At 43.0% G+C, this 24890-nt stretch overlaps 1 protein-coding gene across 5 annotated transcripts in view; it reads left to right on the forward strand.

Moving 5' to 3' along the window:
* Positions 1-24890, forward strand: part of LOC131448247 (ankyrin repeat and fibronectin type-III domain-containing protein 1) — a 143987-nt gene that overhangs the window by 103270 nt on the left and 15827 nt on the right. For all 5 annotated transcript variants that reach the window (XM_058620535.1, XM_058620534.1, XM_058620533.1 and 2 more), the window contains 6 exons: positions 2999-3121; positions 16071-16290; positions 17037-17244; positions 22317-22514; positions 23794-23907; positions 24475-24572. In XM_058620535.1, the coding sequence (XP_058476518.1) occupies positions 2999-3121; positions 16071-16290; positions 17037-17244; positions 22317-22514; positions 23794-23907; positions 24475-24572 (961 nt within the window). The remainder of the gene's footprint in view (positions 1-2998; positions 3122-16070; positions 16291-17036; positions 17245-22316; positions 22515-23793; positions 23908-24474; positions 24573-24890) is intronic.

Consider the following 24890-nt stretch of genomic DNA (forward strand, 5'->3'; position numbering starts at 1 on the left):
TCAGAGAAGCTCAGTGTACTCTACGTACACCCGGCCTCTTCACCGCAGAGATATGATCAAATCTCTGCCGTATACGCTGTGTCGGGTGAGGTGAGTGGTCTATGGAGATGGACTGCACACAGATACTGTGAGGAGATCCTCGGGCTCGTTGTCGTCATGTTGCAGCGTGATAACGCATGGCATTGGCCCCCACGTTGCAAAAGATCTATTCTGTACACAATTCCTGGAAAATGAGGACGCGGGGCCTGTATCCTCACCACATGTCACCCACACTGAGGATGTTTGGGATGCTTTCGTCACGTCAGCTCCTGCCATTGTCCCGCGGCTCTTTGCATAACCATGCAAGGAGTGAACCAGTATTCCACAGGCCACGGTCAATAGCTGGATCCACTCTATGCACAGGAGATGAGGCCAAGTGTGGTCATACAAGTCACTTGTCCAGTCCACGTACTGATTTTGTTGGGAAGTCATTCAAAAATATTAAGGTAAATGTGAATAACCTGCTCAAATTCATTTATTTAACTTTCAAAAGTAGGTTTAATGCTGTTTTACCTTTCTAAGACTATCCCATTGTTAAATAATTCCTTTTATTTCATGAAACAAAGTTGCCTCTTTGCTATTTTAAAAAGTCCTCTCAGTCATTTCATCCCTAAACTGCTTTTGGCTCCAGTGGTAAGGAGGTATATTTGTGTGAGCCATGATTAGTGATGTTATCATTTTATAATGATATTGAAACAGCATGTGATTCACATTTCCTTCAGTTACACACAGTTTTTCCCCTTTTTTTTTTTAAACCTTTGAGTTTCCCAGGAATTTTGTTCAGGAGGTTTTATTCCCGGTACAGGAGGCAGCGTCGCAGGCAGCAACAGACACGTCATAAAGCCATGTCTAACTTTAATAAACACAGACATGCTGCATACCCACAGAAAGATAATAAAATAAAAAACATTCATTTAAACACCGATCGATCAAACCAGCAGGAGCCGAAAACACCGTAACAGTGTCAACATTGAAAAGCGGTTACATGAGTTTTTAAGCTCCTACTGTATATTTTTAAAGGTGATATTTACTTTAAAATGCAGTATTTTTGTTAGGCGAGGGAAAAAAAATCCTTCATTTATGCTGGATTTCATCTGCAGTTACCCTGACGCAGTGACACAGAATAGATGGACATTTTGGGGAGAGTGTGTGTGTGTGTGTGTGTGAGCATCTCTGGAAAACTGTGTGTGGAGATGTTGCTATCTGCAGCCCAGGAGGAATAAATGGGAATAAACCAGCTGTTGCTCATGTTACCGGGGATGTGCGCATGGGCGGAGACACACACGTCTACACCAACCACAGCCTGAGAGCCACGGACGTGCAGGAAGTGTCCGATGTGGGACTGGAGGGGAGGGGGATGGTGGCAGTGAGTGGGCTCACAGGTGATTTCATTTCTATAAACACACAGAGCAAGATAAGCCCTAATGTTCCATGAACACAGCAGGTACGGTGTAGTCTACTCGCACATCTGGAGGCTTGTTACAAAGTCACAGGTCCATCCACGGAGAGCAGGAAACGCCATACTGTCTGATCTCAGCAGACACTTCCTCTCTGCTCGCACAGTTAAAAGGCAAAGGTGCAAAGAGGACTTGGGATCTAAACTGAGAACTGCGGAGCCTCTGAGCAAGGTAGTGCTTTAGTGTGTAGGCTGAATACATGAAAGATGTTAACATCTTTTAGCATCAGGTGAAGGGCAGACTCTCTCTCTCTCTTTCTCTGTCTCTGTAGAATCATCATAAATATAAAGGTGGTGTGGGGAGACATGTGAGTGGGTACCAGTGAGTTATGGCGACTTACACTGTGTCATGAATACTTCACAGATCTGACATTTCAGTCAAAAAGTTACTGGAGACCATCTTGTGTCTACTGTCGGATCACGCTGTTAACTTCATAAAAACCACCAAAGGAACTCTCAACACACAACGTGCAAATAAATGTACATGCATCAAAGTAGTGGACGTCATGCAAGATCAGTGCTGATTGTTTGCGTTGCTAGGCAACAGTCACGTCGCTCCAGTTGTGGATCTGTTTTGTCGGCGGAGCAGCGCTGTGCCCGTCGCATCACAGCCGTGGTCACATTCAGCACAAGAGCACTCCCTCTAGTGTGAAACTGCAGAATTACACTTTCCACGTTTACGTTGATCGCCTTTAATCCTCACGTTCACAGTTTCTCTGTTTGCCACGCCGTTGATTTCGGTATAAAAGTGGGCGTGTCTTATTCTTTATTCAAAATAGCATTCAGCTAACACCTGCACTCATGGCTGTTGGATATGACACAACACCAACTCTTTACTGGACACACAAACACATTGTCTTGTTTCCCGGTTGTTCCTGGCTTGTTGATACTGTATGTATATATATATATATACAGTATATATACATATATATACATATATATGTATACATGTATACATATATACATATATATGTATATATGTATACATATACATATATGTATATATGTATACATATATACATATATGTATATATATATATACACATATATACATATATGTATATATGTACATACATATACATATACAAATATATATGTACTGTATATGTACATATTGTAATATTTTCAGTAGGTTGTAACCTCAGCAGTAGTAAAGTACTAATATGCCTTGGGCTGAAGATGGAGAAATGATAATATTACACTTTCTCTTTTTCATTTTGAGAGAAATGTTGAAATGGGACATTAGCGGCACATTAGAGGCTCTTAAAATGTGTTTTAAAAAACAACAGCCCAGCTTTCTCTTTTACCTGTTGTGTCCCTTAAGAGCTGCAGCTTTGTTAATTGTTGTTTTTTTATAAATATCAAGTTTGCTAGACATTCAGTAGACAAAGCCAGAATGTCTGTCTCTTAGTACAATATAAGAACATATTTGTTTATATGACGAGTGAACGACGAGTCAGCAGATTTTTGTTCTCATACAGTTCCTTTTCTTCTCGCCCACAGGTTAGAGTCAGGAATCTCCAAATTCACGCACCGTCTGTCCCTCAAAGAGCGTCCGGCCAAGACAGAGAAGACGTCCTCGGACAGACATCCGTCCTACAGGCGGCGATCTCTAAGTGTGGACTGGTAAGACCAAAGAGTTTCTGCTTGACGTGATAGGACGTGTCCAGGGTGCACCCCGCGGACGTTGGCCCTGTGTCAGCTGGGATTGTGGAGGATGGAGCCGTTGATCATGGATGAAAGTATCGAGTGTTCACACATGTTCATCGCTGACAGCACTGTACACTCACTCTTACTGAAGACATGGCTGCCAGCAGGGAGCAACCATGGAGGCTGTGACATGAATGATTAACACAGATGACAGGAAGGAGGAACTTAGGTTCAGACTGTAGTGATTAGGAGGTGGAATGACTTTAAAAAGCAGAATATTGACTTATTTTTACCCCGTCACTGTTATTTTCCAAAGAGCATCTGCTGACAACAAAGAGACAAATGCAGCGAATGCTTGCAGTGGTGTGTGTCTGTGCACAAAGTCAAGGCTGAGATGGGTGAGACACGAGGGGCCTGGTGTTGGGGGTGGGGGCAGAGGCGGAGCAGAGCGGTGATAGGGTCCTGCTCTGTCTCTGCGTCTGGGTTTCGTTGAAGATTGCCAAGCAGCTCCAGTGGCGCCGGCTCATCTTGCTCTTGTAAAGCTCCGGTCTTCAGGCAGCCGATGAAAGGAGTTTGAAAGCTTTCCATCACACGGCTTCCTTCTCATCCCCACCCATGGGAATCCTTCCCAGTCTTCCCTCTTGTTGCCTGGCCTCCACTTGTTTATCAACCCATCTATGCTGCCGTCTGTCCATCTGGGAATCCCCCCCCCCCCACACACACTTTAATTTCCTGCTATATTCTTGGCACTTTCCTCACAGTTTCCTGATCACTGAGAAAACTTCACCACGTCTTTGCACTTAATAATGTCGAGCTAATTCCCTTCAGTAGTTACTTTGTGGTTTTTGGACTTGAAGGTGTGGGATCCTCGGAGGTGCTCTGGAATAATGCGAGGACCTCGTATGAGGTCTTATGAGGTCTTTTGTCGGCCTACTGTGTGGTCTCGGTCTGACGCTGTGATGTGTGGTCCACGGTGTTAATGGTGTGAGTGGTGGAGTGCGTGAGCAGTGTGAGGTCCTCTCCACTTTAACAGCTTCATGTTTCTCTGGTATGTTGCTGGAGAGAGGGGCTTGGCCTTTAAAAATGCAGGCCTTGATTGATGTGTTCTGGTTTTAATGAAACACAGTGGGTATTGGACATTTAAAGTTTTAGGGTTGAGTCACGCTCCTCTGAGGTGAAACGAGGTCAGGAGTGCTGTGTCATCTCTAACAGCTCGACATGACGCAGCTTTTTCTGGCCTAATAACGAAGATGAAGATTTCTAACAAGAGTCATTACGGCGACTGTCCTGCCCTCCTGCCCTCCTGCCCTCCTGCCCTCCTGCAGTCACACAGGTTGTGACGCGCGAGGTTCCCGAGTGATATTGCTGGAAACAAAGGAGTGAGGTGCGTAAGTGAGTGAGCGGTAGAAACCGTATAATCCTCCGCTAATCTAATCATTACCTGCACCTGTAACTATGAAGGAAGCGATATACTGCCTCCAGTGGAGACCTGACAAAAGACAGACAAATAAACAGATGTAAACAGATATAATAATAATCTGTTTGTGGTCATTTGAGACAATAATTGATTGCAATGTGTGACTGACAGTTCTCCACCTCTTTATCCAGGTAACATAGTTTATTCATTGTCCACTCACATTTTTAACTGTAGAATAACCAGTAACCTGAATGATATTTTGCAATAATACATTTTTAGATTAAGATTCCAGTATTGTTTAAGTGTTTATTACATAATATATGCTTTGCATAACCACATCTAGCATGTATTTTGTTATAGGTTTGTAGTTTTAACAGTTTTATAGATATGGGTACTGCAATTTATTTTCTTATAGATAGTACTGTAATGTGTTAGACTTAATCTGGCATATTGGTTAATTTGACCCAGGGTAGAGTATATAACGACTGTATGAAGTTAAAAAAAAAAAAAACATAATTGTAATTCATGTAACTCAGCATTTGGGTAGAATATTTAACTCATCTGTGAAAATGGACCAACCCATCTTGCTGGGTCAAAGTAACCACTGCTGGGCTGGTGCAACAGTGACCCAGCGTTGGGTCATCATTTTTTCATCATGGGGACATCACTCGCGCCTCTGAGTTTCCATGTCGATGGAATGCAGCATAAACTGAGTCCCTGACAAATCTGTTACCGTGGTTACAGCTACGTTTGTTTGCATGCGTGCATCGTTGTCGTACTCATTTTTAAAAGCAACACAGATTAGATGTAATGATTCACAATATTATCAGCACAATATCAATAATGGCCAATATTGGCTCTAAAATATATTATCGAGTAGATCTCTGCTTGCGGCCAAAACAACTGTTATTTTGTTATGATTTATTTTGCGTACATTTCCGTCTGCTGTGACACGACGATACAAAACATTACATTTATTTTCTCACACGATATCGCGTGGTGATATCATGTTAATGAATGTTCTGTCCTCAGACAGGCGGGAGAAGTAATAATCCCTGAAATGTGTTTGCCTCTTGTGAAAGCGTGGAAGCACAAAGTTATCCATCCGTAACTGGTCGTAAATTGATATTTAATTCCACCCCCGTCTGCCCCCTCCTCTCTCACTTTTAATCAGAAAGAGTGATATGGAGCAAGGATTACGTCAAATAATAACAAGTACCAGTGGCAGTTTAAGGTGACTTAACACTTGACTGTCTATTTAACTTCACACATTGCTGTTAATGTCAATCCGTCTCAGATCCCCAAAGGAACTGTGACTATTAAGGGAATTGGAGGCCAAGGCAGGCCCATATACCAGCGCCTGACACGAGGATCTGTGCTGTAACTTCATCAGTGTGTGTGCGAGCTGGCAGGGCCTTGGGAAAATGTGATAATAAAAGATAATGGCTGTGTTATTGTTATTGTAATCATAGTAAATGAGCTCCAGGGTACGGGCTGCAGGGAAAGGGGGGGAGGTGGAGAGGATTGTACGCGGTGTTGAAGTGGAAAGAAGAAAATCTGAAAATCTCTACGACTTATAAAGATAGGTTTGAATCCAAATGTGTCCCCACAGCCTGCTACAGACACACACACACACACACACACACACACACACACACACACACTCTGTGTTCTTGACTGTGGATGCTGTGGGCCGCACTATAGGAGATTTATGAGCCCGGCTCCCTCTTGTCCTGTGTGTCTTCGACTTGATACTCTGGTTTCCACTCCAGACCTCAACTCAGCACAGAGACAGTGGGGAGGGGGGGGGGATGTTTGGTCAGGGTGTCAGAGAGGACTGAAATAAGCTAGAATTGGAGGAAAGGGAGAGGGGAGAGGGGAGAGGAGGGGGGTGAATGATTGAAAGTTAAGTAGATGGAAAGAAAGAGTGAAATGATGATGGAGGGAGACAATGGGAGAGAGAGAGAGAGACAACTGTCACTTTGGAGAGGGTGTGACAAGAGAACTGTACAGTTAATGTGGTGTGTCATTGTGTGTGTGTGTGTTCTTTAAGACCTCTCCTGGTTTAAACATCGGCCTTGTCAGGACCATTAGTCCTCATGGGGACTAAAACCTGGTCCATATGAGGCAGAGGTGCTGGTTACGTTAGATTGTAATTGTGGTAATTTTAAAGTATTGATTAGTCATTAGCTGTTTAGGGTTAATGTGTGTGTGTGTGTGTGTGTGTGTGTGTGTGTGTGTGTGGAGAGACGAGAGGTCAAAGGGTCAGCATGGCTGCTCTCTTTGGCTTTCTCCTCTCCCTCACATCTCACTCAGTCAGCTGACTGACATGCATTCACTGACTGATTGGTTGTTGTTGGTCAAACCTCGGCCGCCACAAACGATTTTTTTGATCATCAACTAGTCACCGATTATTTTTGCGATCAATCGTGAATCGCAGGTTCTCGCCGCAGCATCATGCAGCCGCACTTATAAAACCATCATTAGCTTCCAGCTTGAAGTGTTTAAGGTATGTGCTAACTACAAATACAGACAATTAAGATGATAGTTTATTTAACTTTTAATGAACTTTGCAGCTTGAAGCAACATTTCTGACATTTTTTAATGTGATGAATAAAATACAATAAGATGAAGGCACAACTCTGGACTTTAACATGTTTTAGCTGTAAATGTTTAGCGCTTTGTAAAATGGAACCAAAAACTATGCACTATTAATATATATAATACAACATAAGTGTTATCACATTTCTGCTATTATTCGCTGTTATAACATTACAGCAAAACACATAACTTATGTGAAATCATCATCGTTAATATTAGCGTTTAGTAGCTCACTGTTGACGTTCATTTTACCAGCTAACTAGCCAATTAGCTTAGCGAGACAACTGTCCCTCTTCGTCAGAAATGGAATCAGTCGTGCTGCCATGGAAACCAAGTTCCATTGTACATTCTTCTCTTTTTATTTTTGGTAAAATGCTCCCAAACTTTCGATCTCCGTTGCCGGCTAGCCGTGACGCTGACATCACGGCTAACTCTGATTACGACTACTGCACGGCGGCAGTTTAGAGAGAGAAACAAAGCTTCGAAAAATAAACGATTACGTCGACTATTAAATTTGATCGTCGACGTACACGTGATGCGTCGACTGAACGTGGCGGCCCTAGTCACATGTCACATATCAGGAGTTTCACGTCATCGTCGAGTCCTAATGACACCGCGATGTATACGTTTCAGGTTAAACCATGGTAGACAACGGGTTAAACCATGGTAGACAACAGGTTAAACCATGGTAGACAACAGTTTAAACCATGGTAGACAACGGGTTAAACCATGGTAGACAACGGGTTAAACCATGGTAGACAACGGGTTAAACCATGGTAGACAACAGTTTAAACCATGGTAGACAACAGGTTAAACCATGGTAGACAACGGGTTAAACCATGGTAGACAACGGGTTAAACCATGGTAGACAACGGGTTAAACCATGGTAGACAACAGGTTAAACCATGGTAGACAACGGGTTAAACCATGGTAGACAACGGGTTAAACCATGGTAGACAACAGTTTAAACCATGGTCGACAACAGGTTAAACCATGGTAGACAACGGGTTAAACCATGGTAGACAACAGTTTAAACCATGGTAGACAACAGGTTAAACCATGGTAGACAACAGGTTAAACCATGGTAGCATGGACGTGGCTTTAGTGAGTGCCCATGTATGACTGTGACAGTATGCATCATGCTATTCTCACACACACACACACACACACACACAGCCAACAAACTGCCTCCATTGCTACTTCAGATAAACATGGCGCCCGGCCGGCGTGTGACTGAGAGAATGGGCCAGCTGGTGGCTTTGGTGGCCAGGGGTTGCCCCCACCTCTCTTTTCTCACTGGCTGGGTGGATTGCATATGGTGGCCCAGACAGGGACCCCTTTGGTGTGACACACACACACACATTGAAAGACACACAGAGGGCCTGGAGCCACCCAGGCTGGACCCACAATCGCCGTGGGAGACATGGTGTCACCAAGCCCATGACAGAGGAGGGGTCGTATGTATTCTTGTGTGTGAGCGTGATCCCACCTTGGAAGCCTCCCCCACCTCCCCCCCTCCTGAGAACATCGGACGCTAACCCCCCCCCTCCACCTCCCACCCCATCAAAATTAGAGAGATTTACCTCTGTGTGCACACACAACACATGGACACACACAGAACCAACAGGTGGCAGGCCTTGCTTGGCACAGCAGGCCCACTTCAAAGGTTAAACATACAGGGGACCGCCCACTCTTCCTCTGCCGCTCTCCCGAGGGAGCGAGAGTGAGAGGAAGAGCAGAAGATAAAAAGGAGAGAGAGATAAATGGCGGTGTCATTAGAGGAGTGATAGAGGGCAGTGAGAGCGTCTTCATGTGGCAGTTATGGTATGGTATGGTTTACTATACCTGTTGTCCACAGTTCATTCCAACGCCCTCATTATGCACACAGCTCTCACTTCAAAGAGACTCGTGTGTGTGTGTGTGTGTGCGTGTTATAAAGCATAAATAAAAGCAGAAAGCCTACAGGATTTGATGAACTTTGGCCTCAGACACATGTGTATAACGTGGGTGCCAATGATCTTACCACTGGCTTTTATAGTCACACAAGTTTTTGTGATTTTTTTGCATGTGTCACACACACACACACACACACACACACACACACACACACACACACACACACACACGAGAGAATAATATCACTGTGCACACGTGTATATGTGCATATACAGTATGTGTGTGTGTAAGTCTGCTGCAGTTGTTGTGTTGCCATGCCAACTAGTGCGAGTGTGGGTGCTACAGATCAGTGCTGGTGGGCCTCATGTTGCCTATAAGCTGATAAGATCCAAAGAAAGGGTACAGCTATAACAATTCTTGTTGTACTGACCCCCCTTGCCCTTCCATCTCTCCCCCCCCTCCCTCTCTCCCTCTCTCTCCCTCTCTCTCTCTCTCTGTGTGAGTCCAGCAGCTTGCCTTCTTGCTTCCAGCCTGTCTGGTGCCAAGACTCAGATTTCAGAATTTCCTTCTACAAGCCACATTTAGAGCAGCCAGGGTGCTCTGTAAGAAGAGTGTGTGAGTGAGTGAGTGAGTGAGTGAGTGTGTGTTCATACTTGCGCCTGTTTGTGTGAGTGTGTGTGTGAGTGAGTGAGTGTAAATTTCCCCATCTTTTTATCTGCCCCCCCCACACTCGGTGTTCCAGTGATGCTGCACTCGCTCACTGGAGGGCGAGGGAGGGTGGACCTGCTGGACACACCTGCTGTCTGATGTCACGTGAGCTATTCTGTAGCAAGAGATGCTAACGTTGCTGGAATGACATGAATGTCCGCGATCACTGGGTTTCACAAAAACACCAGTAACAGAGAGAACAGCCTGACTGGTCCTGACTGCTGTGACATCAGCACATTTACAGTGAATGAGCAGCATTATAGTTGTGATGAGGTAAGGTCACACCCGTCACTATGGGCGGGCCATAGGGGCCCGGCAAAAAATTACTTTAATTTGTATTTTATATTATCATATTAGCTAAATAAATGACATGATAAATACTAATGTTGCATTCTTTGTCAGTAAAACATTAAAATATGTGCCTGAAATCAGAAGAGACAAACAAATGCCGCTGTTCACCACACAGGTGCTGAAAAGTGACAACGCATCACTCACTGTCTACCAGGGCAAAACACATGCAGATGACCAGTGGCAGTGTTTGTAATATCCTATATATATGCAATAAATGCCTCAGTTCTTCTTCATCGTGCGCCTCACAACTGAGCTGCGCTCTGTCCACATGAGTGTCGTGGTGCGTGATTCCCGACACGAGCGGCAAGAGAGAAGTGAAATGATTTGATATACATATGTTAATGTGTTCATTCATTCAACAGTTTTAAGTTTAAAGAAATAATTCATTTCTATTGAGTTATAAATGAAAAAATCTGTAATTTCAAGAGCGGATTCAATTGCAGATTGCCATCCTTAAGACTGGGGTCTGGCGACAGGTCTGGGTAAGGTGATGGAATAGTGGGCAGAGGTCGTGATCTACCAACAGAAAAGTTGGGGGTTTGATCCCCGGTTCTTCTGGACTACATGCTGATGTGTCCCTGCCAGACTCTTTAAGCTCACATTTACTGTGTTGGCCGCGTGTGACTGGGTGAAAAATAAAGATGCTTTATGAGAACTACGTTTATTACGTTGTTCAAAACCATTCAAAACACAATCAAAACAGAATGAGAATGAGTGAATATGTGGGTTTTTTTTACTTTTGTTTTTCTGTCTTCTTTTCATTTATATTCTACCTCTGGAATTTTGTGATTGTGCATTTTTTTTCGCTCATGGAGCCCAAAGTCTGGTCCTGTTGAGACTGAAGCTCACTGTTTAAGATTTGAATTGTGGTTAGGATAAGGTTGGACTTTGGTTAGGCCACTGTCCAAATGACGTGAAATCACTTCAGTGTCTTAAGAATATGTGTGTAATTTCACAGTGGGGCAAATAAAACAAACATATCATCACATTTAAGAAGCTAAAATCACTGTTGTTTAGTTTATAAACCTAAATGCTCATACATATGAATCAAAAAAGTGGGTGATTACTTTATTAGTTAGTTAATTAATAATAATAAAATGACGCTTGTTGCAGCTCTGTGCTGGACATGGCATTCATTTGTTGTTTCTTTATTGTTGTATTTCCTATTTGTAGCATCATTTCACACACTTTTCTTTGGAGCATCTGTGTGTTGTGCTTCTGTCCGCCGCTCACTCGTGGCTCCTTCTTTGCTTACACAGAGATTCCAGAGCCTGAGACACTTCTGCAGAGCCGCTTATTCCTGATTGTCTTTTCCCATCTTGACTTGTATTTAAAGAGTAAAGTAAAACGTCTTTGTTTACACTTGCCTCACTGTCTCAGGGACTGTTTGTGTAAATACACTGATACTAATTCATAATGCAGATGCTTTGTGAAGAGATGATCTGGGCTCACTGTAGCAGGCTGAGTGTGTTTGATGTGGAGTCTGGATTCTTCTACATTGCATTCTTAGAACAAACAGAACAGAAACTGCGTGAGGACTTTGAATATGACTTTGTGTTGGTTCAAGTCATTTCAAGTGGTGGTGGTCTATTTTATTTTATTTTGTATTAATCAGTTTGCATTGCAGCCATGGGGTGGAGGGTGTTTCTACAGATGATGTGGTCTCTGAACTTCATGGAAGTGCGACCTTCAGCTCTTTGCTGGAGAGGTTTGCAGCCCAGCACCTCAAAATCTGAGGCTGTATGACTTTCAGCCACACGTTATTAAAATTCTACATATAAAAAGCCTGAGACAATCGCTCCATCTCTGAAACTCTGGTTTATTGTCCAACTCTCTTTTAGATTCTGTTCTATTTTTATTAGTGCTGTCAAGAGAGTTAAAAAAAGAGAGAGATTAATTAATTATGATCTGTAATTAATTGATCTATTAATCTCTTATTTAATCTCACCTAAGTATCGCCTAACTTGAGGTATTTTCATTTAAATTCATTATTACATTATTGTGGCAGATCAAATGAAAGTGGCTTTATAAAGTCATTTATTGTTTTAACAAACTTTAACAGATGCAGCCTTTTACATTCCGCTGTGTTGAACTCCAAATAATTAGAAAATACTAATAAAATCAAACATCAGGTCCATATAAAGTAGCCTGTCGGTCGCAGTCTTGTTCTCTCCTCCAGTTTAGTTTGGCCAAGAGCTTTGCTATGGCTTGCTAAATTGCTAACATCTTCGCTGCTAACGTTAGCTGTGGATGCATTGGCGACTGGGTGCTTTGCATTGTCGTGGGAGGCTAAACTTGAGCTGCTTCGGTGCTAAGCTAACTCCTTCTTATCACTTGACCTTTATTAACGGTGCTGCTGGGACATTTTTTATGGAAGTAGGTTTGTGTCAATATTTTCAAACAACACTTTTCACGAAGCAAGCAACACTTTTCACGATTCAAACAATACTTTTTCAGGAGAAAAAAAATATTGATTTAATCATTGAAAAATATACTATTTTATTGTTTGAAAATATATTTGTTCTTTGCTATCCCTAACTTGTTGTTTGCCCTCCCTGAAGTGTTCTTTAACACTTGGGGAACGAGATGAACAGCGACAGCCTCAAGCTCGTGACGACCTCCGGGGCAATTGAGCTGTCGTTCCAAAACTCAGTAGCCAATCAGCAGACAGCTTCCTAAGGCAAACAAAAATCCACGGCGCAAAGAACACTTCAGGGAGCGCAAACAACAAGTTAGGGATCGCAAAGAACAAATTGTTAGCCTAATAGCATAGTTGCCTAAGTCATATTTGAAAGTAGGGCGTAGGGAATAAGGTAGGGTGATGCAGCAGTGGTAGGAGAGTTAAGTTAGGCAGATATCACAGTTACCAAAAAAATTACTTGGGCAATTATGCTATTAGGCTAACGAAATGTATTTTCAAACAATAAAAAAGTATATTTTTCAATGATTAAATCAATATTTTTTTGCTTCTGAAAAAGTGTTGTTGGAAAATATTGACACAAATCTAATTCCATTCCGTTTGAAATGGAAATGTCCCGTTGATTGGGCCAAGAACTCTCACACGTTCACCTCCATGTTCACATCAGCGCTCCTCACCCTGCCCTCCAAACACAATGACAGCACATGTCCACTTCAGGGTGCGACTGACCATTGTTTTCCAACGCTAGCAACTCAAGCACAAGAAGCCCATTTGTAGGTTTCTTTGCAGCATAAGCAGTTGTTGCTGGTGCTGGAGCGACTTCTTCCACCAAAGTGGATCTATAGGTTATTGGCACACCCTCGTGTGATCGATCAAATGTTTCGGTGGCTGAGGTTTTGTTGTTATATTATATACAGCCTTTATCTTCATGTAGGGTGGGGAGCGTGTCATTTTCAGAATGAGATTCCTAACTCTTGTGTGGGATGCGGGATCTCTTTGAAAGCACATGTTACACACTGTAATGTCATCAGAGAGTGATGGGCACAATCCTGCCGACAGAGAAAAAGTCATCTGTTCCATCTCAGGCAAATAACAATAAGCCTAGGCCTGGATTCCAACGGGCTTTATCTTTGAAATGGGATACTGGCACACGCATCACAAATATATCTCTTGTTTTATCTTCCGGGCCAGGCCCATGGAAAAATTATTCCAAATACCTGCCGCACTTTATCTGGAACCCTGGAATAGATTAGGCCCAGCCGGGAACACGAGGATGTCAAAAATAAGTCCTCTATTACGGGATAGAGTGGAGATGGAGGGGACAGAGCGGGAAGGGACGGGGATCAGGGGTATTTTAGGTGTATAGGCTTTGTGAAAAAAAGGCTTGTTGCGGGGGGCTTGGAGCTGCTTTAAGTCTACAATGTGGGCCAATGTCAGCTGTTGTATGGACTGTGTGTGTGTGTGTGTGTGCGTGTGTGTATTTGTGCTCATGTGGGCCCACACGTCCGTGGAGGAGCAGGGCGGGAGTATAAATAACATTTTTCCTACAGATGTTCTCACCTTGACAAATCTGCTTTTGGCCTGTGTGATACTCCTTGGCACACGATATGAGGTCCTGGACTCACTCACCAGTTATTTATTTACTTTCTTTATTTACTTTTGTGGCTGTCACTTCAGGACTTGAGCAGCACAGACGCGCTGATGAATACTTTACGATTTGAATTAGAATCGGCGAGTTTCAGCACAAAAACATCTGCTGCTTGCATTCATGTCAGAAATCACCTGAAGCAGCTTTATTTGAATCATTTCAGACATAATAGTATATAGTATAGCTCATAGAAATAAATATGAAAGGAATTTAAAAGGCAACATCAGCTCTGAAAAACTGTTTTTTTTTCCCTCTGGCAAGTTGTTGTGTAGGTCCTTGACTGCAAAGGCCTGTAGTTTGTATCCTGATCTCTGGATCAGGTGCTACATGGTACAACGTTCCCTCTCTACACAGTGTGCTGCTGCCCTGTGATCTGGAGTCTTAACATTCACTGCGGGAGTGACCGTCGATGCAGATGTTTTTATCTGGCACTGATCGCTTTCATGTGTTTTGTCACTTTTTTTCCTTTTTCCTGAAAAAGTGCACCTGATTTATTATGAAACAAACACAACAGAAGTGCTATTATCAGTAAAAGTAGCAGTAGTTTGGCATATTTCCACCGGCTCGCCACGGTTTAGGTTGCATCTGCACCACTAAAAAAGTACCTACTCAACGTGGGCGGAGTCATCACTGCACAGCCTGTGTAACAGCGACATTAACATGTTAAGTTGAACCTGAGCTATGCTTTTGACCTTACTAAGGTCACTGATAGAAGTTTGTGGGTGTGAAGGCTACCAGTGGGTTGTAACACATTGGTCTTGTTTAAAATCATACTGCAATAACATGGGGATTCAAAGCGGCATCACATCCAGAGGAGAGGTGTTGGGGAGAGTGAGGAGGAAAGAAAAGGGCAATGAAGAGATAAAGGGGATGAGTGAAAGGCCGGCATCGACAGAGGGGTGAGGAACACATTCATATGTTAGGAGGCGAAGGATGAACAGAAGGAAAGAAAGGTGCTGAAAAGTCTGCTCTTTATCTCGCTGCCCTGTCACGGACTCTGTCACCATCGCCTTCAGAGTCCTGATGACATTTCCTTCAGCAGTCGAGTGTGTGACGGCATCATGTTCCAGACTCACCCCAGAAATTCACCATCATCTGCATAGTTCCCATGACAGACCGGAGAGGGAAGTGGCACAATATGTGGATCTTTTACAGTGAAGCTCACCACTGCCAGTTACGGTCAATCATATTAACACGCCATAAACCACGGGTCAGATCTGAAAATGTGACCTTTACACATTTTTTTTTTTTTTTTTAAAAAGTAAAAGTTACATCCAAATGCACTGTTTTAAAATAATTAGATTTTCTTCACATCTGGACTCAGATAATATAATAAGAAGAAATGAACACATGGATCTATCTGTCAAACCCAGGACTCTGGTCTTAATGTGCTTGAATAATACATTTTTCATTTTGCAATCTCATGCCTTCATCAGAGTGAGAGATCATTAAAGGTTTCACTTAAATGCCAATTGTCCAGACATCCAATCATCACTGGAGCAGCAGGTCACAGTGAAGGTGTGAATGAGTTTTGCCTTAGAGAGCGCACTTGTGAAGCCACATGTGCAGAGTCTCCTTCTCCTTCTTATTGGGTGAAGGAATAAGTACACATTTGTTTGTTTGTATTAACACGCTTTACTATCTGATTTTCACATGAATTGATTCAGACAAAAAACCATGTTTGCTGCGTTCTAAACCAAAACAACGCAGCGTGTGTGTGACGTCATGCGGAACCGATAAGCGGAATCATTGACCAGGGATTCTGACGGAACCGATTCAATGCGAACCGGTGCTCGATTTCCATCCCTAGTGATCACATGGTCTGCATGCTGAATGAAAATGTCGTCATGTTCCACTCACACTTACCCACCTGTCTCTCCTCCAGGGCTGACTCTGCAAAAATGACACAACCCATGAGGGGGGACCAGGCCCACCAGCCAGTCCCAGCCCGCAAGACAGCCAGCCTGTCCTCGCCAAGCGCAGCCCGCCGCCTGTACCGCAACTTGTCTGGAAAGTTCCGGGTGGGCACCAACCCCCCGGCCCTGGAGGACAGTGTGGTGTCAGGACGGGGAGGACACAAGGAGAGGCTGCGCAAAACCACCATCGTAAGTCAGGGAGAGGAGAAAGAACATTGTAGTCTAAAAATAGTCAAGGAAAATATATACCGACTTGGCTGCAGGGAGTAAGATCAAACAGTGGACTGTGTCACTCATGCTGCATCTCACAGGGAGTGAAAGGGTTAGAAAAGGAAAATATACTCACAAATCCCTGAAATACCTTCAACAGGTCGTGTTTGTGCAGTATGTGACAGACATAGACAGTGAAACATAGTGTAGTGTATCAGGGGTGTCAAACTCACAGACGACGCACTTCCGTCTCAAGTGGGCCGGAGACGGAAAAACAATAGCATAATAACCTTAAAAACAACAAGATCTCCAAATTGTTCTCTTTGTTTTACATTTAATTATTTTTACAAAACATATGACGAACAACCGGAAATAAGATGGAAAAAATAAGCACAATTTCAACAATATTATGCCTAAGTTTACCATTTACCCACAGGTATCTGGAACTGAAAAGTAAGTCATCCTTCGGGGCGGATCGGACCCTCCGGTGGGCCGGTTTTGGCCCGCGGGCCATATGTTTGACACCCCTGGTGTAGATCATCTTCATTGTCTCTTTTACCTTTAAAACATGCACTGCTTGCAGAAATACCTGTTCCACACCACACACACACACTCATCCACATGAGAAAGGATGCTCAACATAAGCCAACGTTTTCCACTGCATTAAAGTGCAACATTCTGAGGTACTGTGCGATAATTGTGGGAAAAACCTCTTTGCACCTCAGTTCCAGAGTAACGAAGCGTTGTTCGAGGCAGTGGAGCACCAGGAGCTGGACCTGGTACAGCTGCTCCTCTCCCAGTACAGTGTGGAGGAGCTGGACCTCAACACCCCAAACAGTGAGGGTCTTCTGCCGCTCGATATCGCCGTCATGACCAACAATGTTCCCATGGCCAAGCTGCTACTGCGAGCCGGTGCCAAGGAGAGTCCTCACTGTGAGTAGAGAACCGGAATATTCCTCTGAGTTGGTGATAATGCAGATAATCAATACACACACTACAGTCATACAGTAAGTGGAGGAGAGGTGGGTGAACAAAAGAATGGAAACGAGAGAAGAAGATGGAGGAGAGATAGAGACCAGGAGCATTTCAAAAAATAGATAACATTAAAGATCCCGTAGCCCGGAAGTGCCAATTAAAACTGCATTTTTGTGTGTATCTGCGTCATGACCTCGTCTTTGAAGCCCTAAAAGTCCATAACAATCAGTTCAGCCACTGCTGAGAGCGCAGGGTTTGATTGTTTTCCTGAGCTCTACGAAGCGGAACGGCACTTCCGTTGACTAGTTACGTCACCACTCCTCTGAACAGCAGCGCCTCCTAGTCCGGGCACTGGAGTCCGGGCACATCCGGTGACATACTCTCAACCGTAGAAGAAGAAGAACTACTCTCGTTGTAGCTGCTGAGCTCCGTACAACTGATACGCTCAGCAGCTACAACGAGAGGAGTTCTTCTTCTTCTTCTTCTTCTATGGTTGAAAGTACCAATATAAAGCAGGACACAGCACCAAACTTCACCTAAAGGAAGGACCAGTGCCAACAATACGTATATAACTGTCTTTGCGTGCTTGTTTTGTCGTTTAGCATTAGCGATAGCTGGCTACACGCTAAGCTACACGCTAAGCTACACGCTAAGCTCGTGTTTCATTTGCATGTGTGTTTAACATCTCGGTAACCACAACGTTATCCAAGCTCTGTGTCTGTGTCCTATGACTGTGTGCGCTGCGCTCCTCTGTGTGTGTGTGTCTGTGTCCTATGACTGTGTGTGTGTGCGCGCTGCGCTACTCTGTGTGAATGTCTGTGTCCTATGACTGTGTATGTGTGCGCTGTGCTCCTGTGTGTGTGTGTGTGTGTGTGTCCTATGACTGTGTGTGTGTGCGCGCTGCACTCCTGTGTGTGTGTGCGCCCTGCGCTCCTGTGTGTGTGTGTGTGTGTGTCCGACTCTCCATCCACAGTAAATACAGTTAGGTGGATCTCACTCGTGTGGCAGAATTGTGCATTTCCTTCTCGTAAAGTATTTAGGTTTACTATATTTGTCACTAATAATAAAAAAAAGTCAGCAGTGGTCTATAAAGTCACTAAATATGCACACGGAAACAGCACAAACTGTAAACGTAAACAAACAGAGATTATTTCCCTTTCTTTCCTCTGTCTCTGATTCTGTTATCATATCTAATGTTTACGACGTCTTCTTCTCGTTCTTCTTGGTGTAACGTTACAGCGCCACTTACAGTCCTGGCATATGTATTACAGCGTTTTCAGGGGTCTCCGTGTGAACGGAGATATTAACTGAAAAGATGCCGTACCAGTATAGATACAATGCATTGGTGCTGTTTCCGTGCTATGACTGAACACCTGACAGGAAGTCCTCAAATAACTTTTTCAAGGCTTTTAGAAAAGAACAGGAGATTAGTTATAGGACGATAATTAGCCAGAACATCAGGGTCGAGAGTGGGTAGGAAACTTTCAGAGACTGCGGTACGTAGCCTGTCAGTAAAGATAGATTTGTTGTGATGCTTGTGAGAACAACAGCTCAGTATTATTAGATTCAACTCTACACAACTACCTCACACACCTTTCAAACATGCTGATGAACCCCCACATTCCCCGTGTTCTCTCACTGTTCTCTGCAGCCAGTGGAAACATATTACATGATGAAGGGCTGGTAATCATGATGCAGTATTAGTCATCTTTGTAAGCACTCCGCTGTCTGTGTTCTGCTGAGTCTCAGCTCCTTTCTTCTGTTAATGATTAAAACTCGCCAGTCAGGCTCCTCGGCTGTTTGTGTTTCTACCCACACACACACACACACACACACACACACACACAGGTTAGCGTAGCTGTCCTTGTAAGGACTCTACATTGACACTCACTTGAACAGTCAGACCAAAGTCTTGTCCCAAACCATAACCAACCACAATATCAATCCTCAATCCTCGAATCCTGAACCAGTTCCTCAGAAATGAGGTTCTGCCTCGCGCGTTGTGTGTGTGTTCTTGTATTTGTTACCTCTTTAGGACCTCATCTGGCATAAACATTGCTCTTGTCAAGACCAGTCATCCTCATGGAGACCAAAACCTGGTCCTAATGAGGTTCGGGATAACACAAATGAATGGGAGTCACTATAGTGTATAGCTCTGTGTTTGTGTGTGTGTGTGTTTCCGTATTGTCCCAAAATTTTAATGTTAAGATTAAGATGTTAGGTAAGGGTGACAGGAGCTCAGTGGTAGAGCGAGTCGTCTTTCAACTCAAGGGTAGTGAGTTTGATTCCCGGCTTCACTGGTCTTCATGTCGATGTTTCCTTGGGTAAAACACTTAACCCCCGCGTTGCTCCGGGCGGATGTTGCAGCAGCGTGTGACTGAGTATGAGAGATGAGTGAATGAGTGAGTGAATGAGTGAATGGCAAAACTGTGGTGTAAAGCATTCCTCTGAGTCTTAATTGTCATCCCGGAGCAAAGCAACCATAGGTGTTGGAATGGTGTTAATCAGCTTTGATAGAGGGTTCACCCAGGATCGAACGTCATGGCTGAAAGTGTGAATTTCATTTTAAAGAGACTGGCAGGACTGTAATGTCCTCTGAAGTCGTGTGTGTTGCACATTTTCCCTCAAGCTTTGAAACACAACCGATGCTTTTGTTTATGTGGACACGCTCGACTTCAGAGTGTGTGGTCAGCAGACAAACCAATCTCCTTCATATACACGTTAACAAATCCCTCAATGGTTCTCAGTAGAACAACCCCTTTAATATGCTTTGCCTTCATGTGAAATAAGGACTAATCATGGCACATGTACACACTGGTGGCCACATCTGAAACTGCTTTGAGGCAATGGAATGGCTTGAATTGTAATTCAAGAAGGATTTTTGAAGAGTTCTTTTGTCCAAGTATTGATTGAGAATCCCAAAAACCTTCAAATTCAACTCCAACCACCTTTACCTCTTCTTAGGTGACAAGCGACAAACCGCCTTGAAGACTTTCACACAAGTGGCTGAAGAGAACAACAAAACTGACACCCACAAAAGAATCTCACAGTCAAGGAGAGGCTCTCAGCCACTGAGGAGACACGGAGACAGCCGCAGAATTAAACACCCAGATGGACATTTTAACACGGAGCTTTAAACTTACTGTCAACAGTGGAATCTAACGCTCAACAGTGGAATCTACAATGAACAAACACAGACCACACAGACTAAACACAGACACACAGCAGCCTCAAACACTCCAGCCACCAAGGAAGGACAGTATGCTACTGTTGTCTGTCCTGATCTTATCAGCTTTCATTTACCTGTGACTTCATGATTAATCATGTTTTTATTTGGTATGGATGGTGAATGCTCTGTATTTATGTAGCACTTTTCTATTCTGGTCACTTCACAGTTTGACCATTCACCCATTCACTCACACATTCACACGCAGCTTGGGGTTAACGGTCCTGCCCAGGGACACATCGGCATGTAGACGTGTTAAAAATATAATATATAAATATAAAGTATATAAAATGATTAAATAAAACTACAGAATAGCAGTAAAATACAGCAGAATAAATATAAGCCAAGATAAAATAAACTGTAAAATAAAATGAACTAGTGAAACACTTACGATGCAAACAATTTAAACAGTCGAAAACAGTTTCAGCAGTGTGTTTGTGCTTCTGTGTGTGTAACATTGCTTTAGTAAATCCCCCCAACCCTGCTTTTTATGATGGACGCTGTGTGAGGTTATCTTATAAATACATCATTTACACACACATACTGTATATACTGTATATAATAAGTTTCACAGTGGCCGTACGTGTTACCACCATGTAACGGCACATGAAGAATAACGCTCCCTGTTGCACTTCTCTCACTTTCACTGCCCCGTTCTCTGTGGCATCTCTTGGATGATGTCATCGTATTAATTCAAGTTTATTTAGGAATCGGCCGCAACGTTTCACCCCGACAGAGACATGAAAGTCAACGCGAGGCCTGCGAAAGCATTTTGCAGCAGTGCAGTAAATTCCTCACAGTATCAGTAAAGCCATATGTGAACCATTTCATAATGAGACAACCAACGCAATACTGATTGGATTATCTTAACCCTTTGGATTAAATGGTTCTGAACAACAAATCACAATAATTTATTTTCATTTTAATGATGAGATTTTACTATCAACTGCTCACATACGGTATTTTGCATTTGCTCTTGGAGTCTCATTCTATAGTCCAGCAAATGCTAAGCTATTTTTTTTACTGTATAAACACACAGCAAACATTCCTCACAGTGTTCAAGTCAATTTATGCTGCATTCCATTTACATCGGAACTGAGAACTTGGAACTGGGAGTGACTTAAGTCCTAACTTAAGTTTAGCAGGCGGAACCTTTGGTCTCGCTGTAACCCGGACTCATTTATGTGACGTACCACAAACAAAATCTACACTGGTGACGAGGTTTGGATAATAGAGCAGTTTCTGAGGGGCAAAAAGAAAACTGTGCAACGATTCGGAAATTAACAACAAGCCAACGTCAGCCGAGCGGAACAACGATTCACGACGAGAAAATGCCACCAAAGACCTCTCTGTGTGTTGTGTCTCAAAACATTGGCAGGGACAGCATTTGTATTGCCAAAAATGCTAAAAAAAAATGTTATGTTATTATTCAGTATATGTTATACTTGACACATTGTTACAATTTCGTGAGAGTTGCGGGGCCCCCGGGAAATTTGTTCCTCCAGAGGGGGGCCCAACAGAAAAAGTTTGAGAACCACTGGGCTAGCTATTGTTAGCCGCTGTTAGCAACACCGCTCTATAACTTGGTATCTGCTTGGTATTTGGCGCACACAAACCCGCTAACTGTGTTCAGAGGGTTTCCTGTGTAAGGAACGCTCCATGACCTCAGGAATGTCCGAGGACCTACACGAACTGCACTGCATGTAGGGTGATAACATGCCTCGTACAGTATGCATTCACTGACCTCTCTCTCCCGCTCTCTCTCTCTCTCTCTCGCTCTGTCTCTCTCGTGTGTGTTTCTCAGTTGTGAGTCTGGAAGGCAGAGCCGTGCATTTGGCCACCTTGGTGCAGGAGGCTGAGCAGAGGGTGTCAGAGCTTCAGGCCCAGGTGCGGAGCGAGGCTCCCTGTGAGCGGGAAGGATCTGACCGGGAAAGGCTGCTAAAAGCCTGGGAGTGGAGGCTTCAGCTCTTCCGACGCATGCAGCTGGGCTTTGAGCATGCTAGTAAGCCCTCAGAGCAACTTTGATGTTACGGAGAATTTTTTTTTTTTCACATGCTGAGGGAATTTCACACGTTAGATCAATACAGCAGTGCAGCAGTCATCTTTGGTTTTAATTCTTACACCCTTTCCCTTTTTTCTGCTGGCATTCTGGCAGCGCTGAGTTAAATGCTTCCACACTCGGCTGCATGTGTGTGCATGTGCTTTGTTTTCCTGCTTTAATTGTTTTATAATCATTTCATAACAGGCTCAGTGGCATAGCAGACTGCCACCTTGTGAAAACAGACATACTCACATGCATACTCTTCCAACCAAAGACTTATTTGTACTTTGATACAAAAAAGCCTTTTTTCCCTCACATTATAATTCACTGTGCACATGTAATTTGATTGTACTTTGTGTGAACATGGAGGAAAATTATACACCACATGTCAACGTGATGTTTTATATGGAAGAGGATAAGGGCCACAGAGGAAACAAATATTTAAGTATATAATAATATATAATTTCTGACTTTAAACTCAGAATTCTGAGTTTAAAGTCAAAATTAAACTTTAAACTCTGCTGATTCTGAGAATTCTGAGAATTATTTTCAGAATTCTGAGAATAAAGTCAGAATTCTGACTTTAAACTCAGAAATTCTGACTTTAAACTCAGAAATTCTGAGAATAAAGTCAGAATTCTGACTTTAAACTCAGAATTCTGACTTTAAAATCAGAAATTCTGACTCAGAATTCTGAGAATAAAGTCAGAATTCTGACTTTAAACTCAGAATTCTGACTTTAAAATCAGAAATTCTGACTCAGAATTCTGAGAATAAAGTCAGAATTCTGACTTTAAACTCAGAAATTCTGACTTTAAACTCAGAATTCTGAGAATAAAGTCAGAATTCTGACTTTAAACTCAGAAATTCTGACTAAACTCAGAATTCTGACTTTAAAATCAGAAATTCTGACTCAGAATTCTGAGTTTAATGTCAGAACTCAAATATTTGTTTCCTCTGTGGCCCTTATCGTCTTCTGTAGTTTTAGAGTCCTGAAATAAATCCTCACTCTGTTGAATTGACGTTATTTTGTGAAGGTTACAAATCAGAGATGTGGCCTCGTTGTCATTTTCATCCATTACTGACATAAAATCTGAAAAAAAACACATTTACTACTTAACAGTTTAAAATTGTTCCATTTCTGACCACATTATTTTAAGGGTTGGAGCAACTGACATATTTGAGTCTGCTTCTATTTACCCATCTATCGCTCTAACTGTCTGCCTGCCTGCCTCCTCAGACCCTCCAGACTCTCCCAGTGCAGTTTGCTTGTCTGTCAGCAGCAGCACCAGTCTAACAGTGGACTTCCAGGAACCTCTTTGTGTCAATTCTGCTGTGGTTACCAAGTACAAAGGTCAGCAACTGTGTCCATTCTATTGCTTCATTTAGAACATGCCACTCACTATCATCATATGTGAAGCTGTGGTGCACATTTTTCAATAGACCCACTTGAGCCACCCCCTCCAATTTTGAGGTTACAGCCCAGAATAATTTGTTTACCACTAGAACCCATTAGTGCAGGAAGGGGGGGGGTGAGTTAGCAGTAGCTTGACGTCTTACACAGTGACAATTAAAATAACACGAGCATGAGAAGTTGGGTGCTGAGGTACACCTTCTTCCTTTGATGATTTTAGGCTGAAAAACAGGGACAAGTTCTCTTCACCATGAATATTTGACTGGCATAGAATTCAAATTACAATCATTTATCAACACTCGATCAGGCACATGCAGGAGGGCCAGTCGTCTTAATGCAAACAACTGTTTCTATCGTACACCCACAGCTTGTGAGACTGTGCTCGTGTCAACATAGTGTTTTGGATTCACTTATATTTACTTTATTTGTTTTTAGGTAGGCTACATATTACTGCGTATTACAAGTGAACATTTGAAGCTTCCCTTGTGTGTGTGTGTGTGTTTGCAGTGTGTTGGAGTACTGCTCCATCATGCAGTCCCTTGCTGGGTGAGACGGTGGTGGAGGACATCAATCTGCTCCAGTGCAACATTACTGCGCTCACCTGTGTAAGTTGTACCAGGTTTCTGTCTCAACCATGTAAATGACTTAGGGATGCAACGGTACAGTTTTCCCACGGTTCGTATGCATCGCGGTTTCTGGGCCACGGTAACGGTGCGGTTTCCATATCTTAATATAAAACTACTCAGACTAGCAAAGGCAATATTGCATTGTAAAAAAATAATTAAACGCACAGATGAAATCAAATCAAACCACAAACTTTATTGGAACAATAGTGCACCATCAGATCAAACATAAAACCACACAAATTAAATATAAATATAAAGTTTAGTACTATCCTATAAAAATAAACAAAATATTAACTC

The sequence above is a fragment of the Solea solea genome, chromosome 21 (assembly GCF_958295425.1).
Source record: "Solea solea chromosome 21, fSolSol10.1, whole genome shotgun sequence".
NCBI lineage: Eukaryota > Metazoa > Chordata > Actinopteri > Pleuronectiformes > Soleidae > Solea > Solea solea.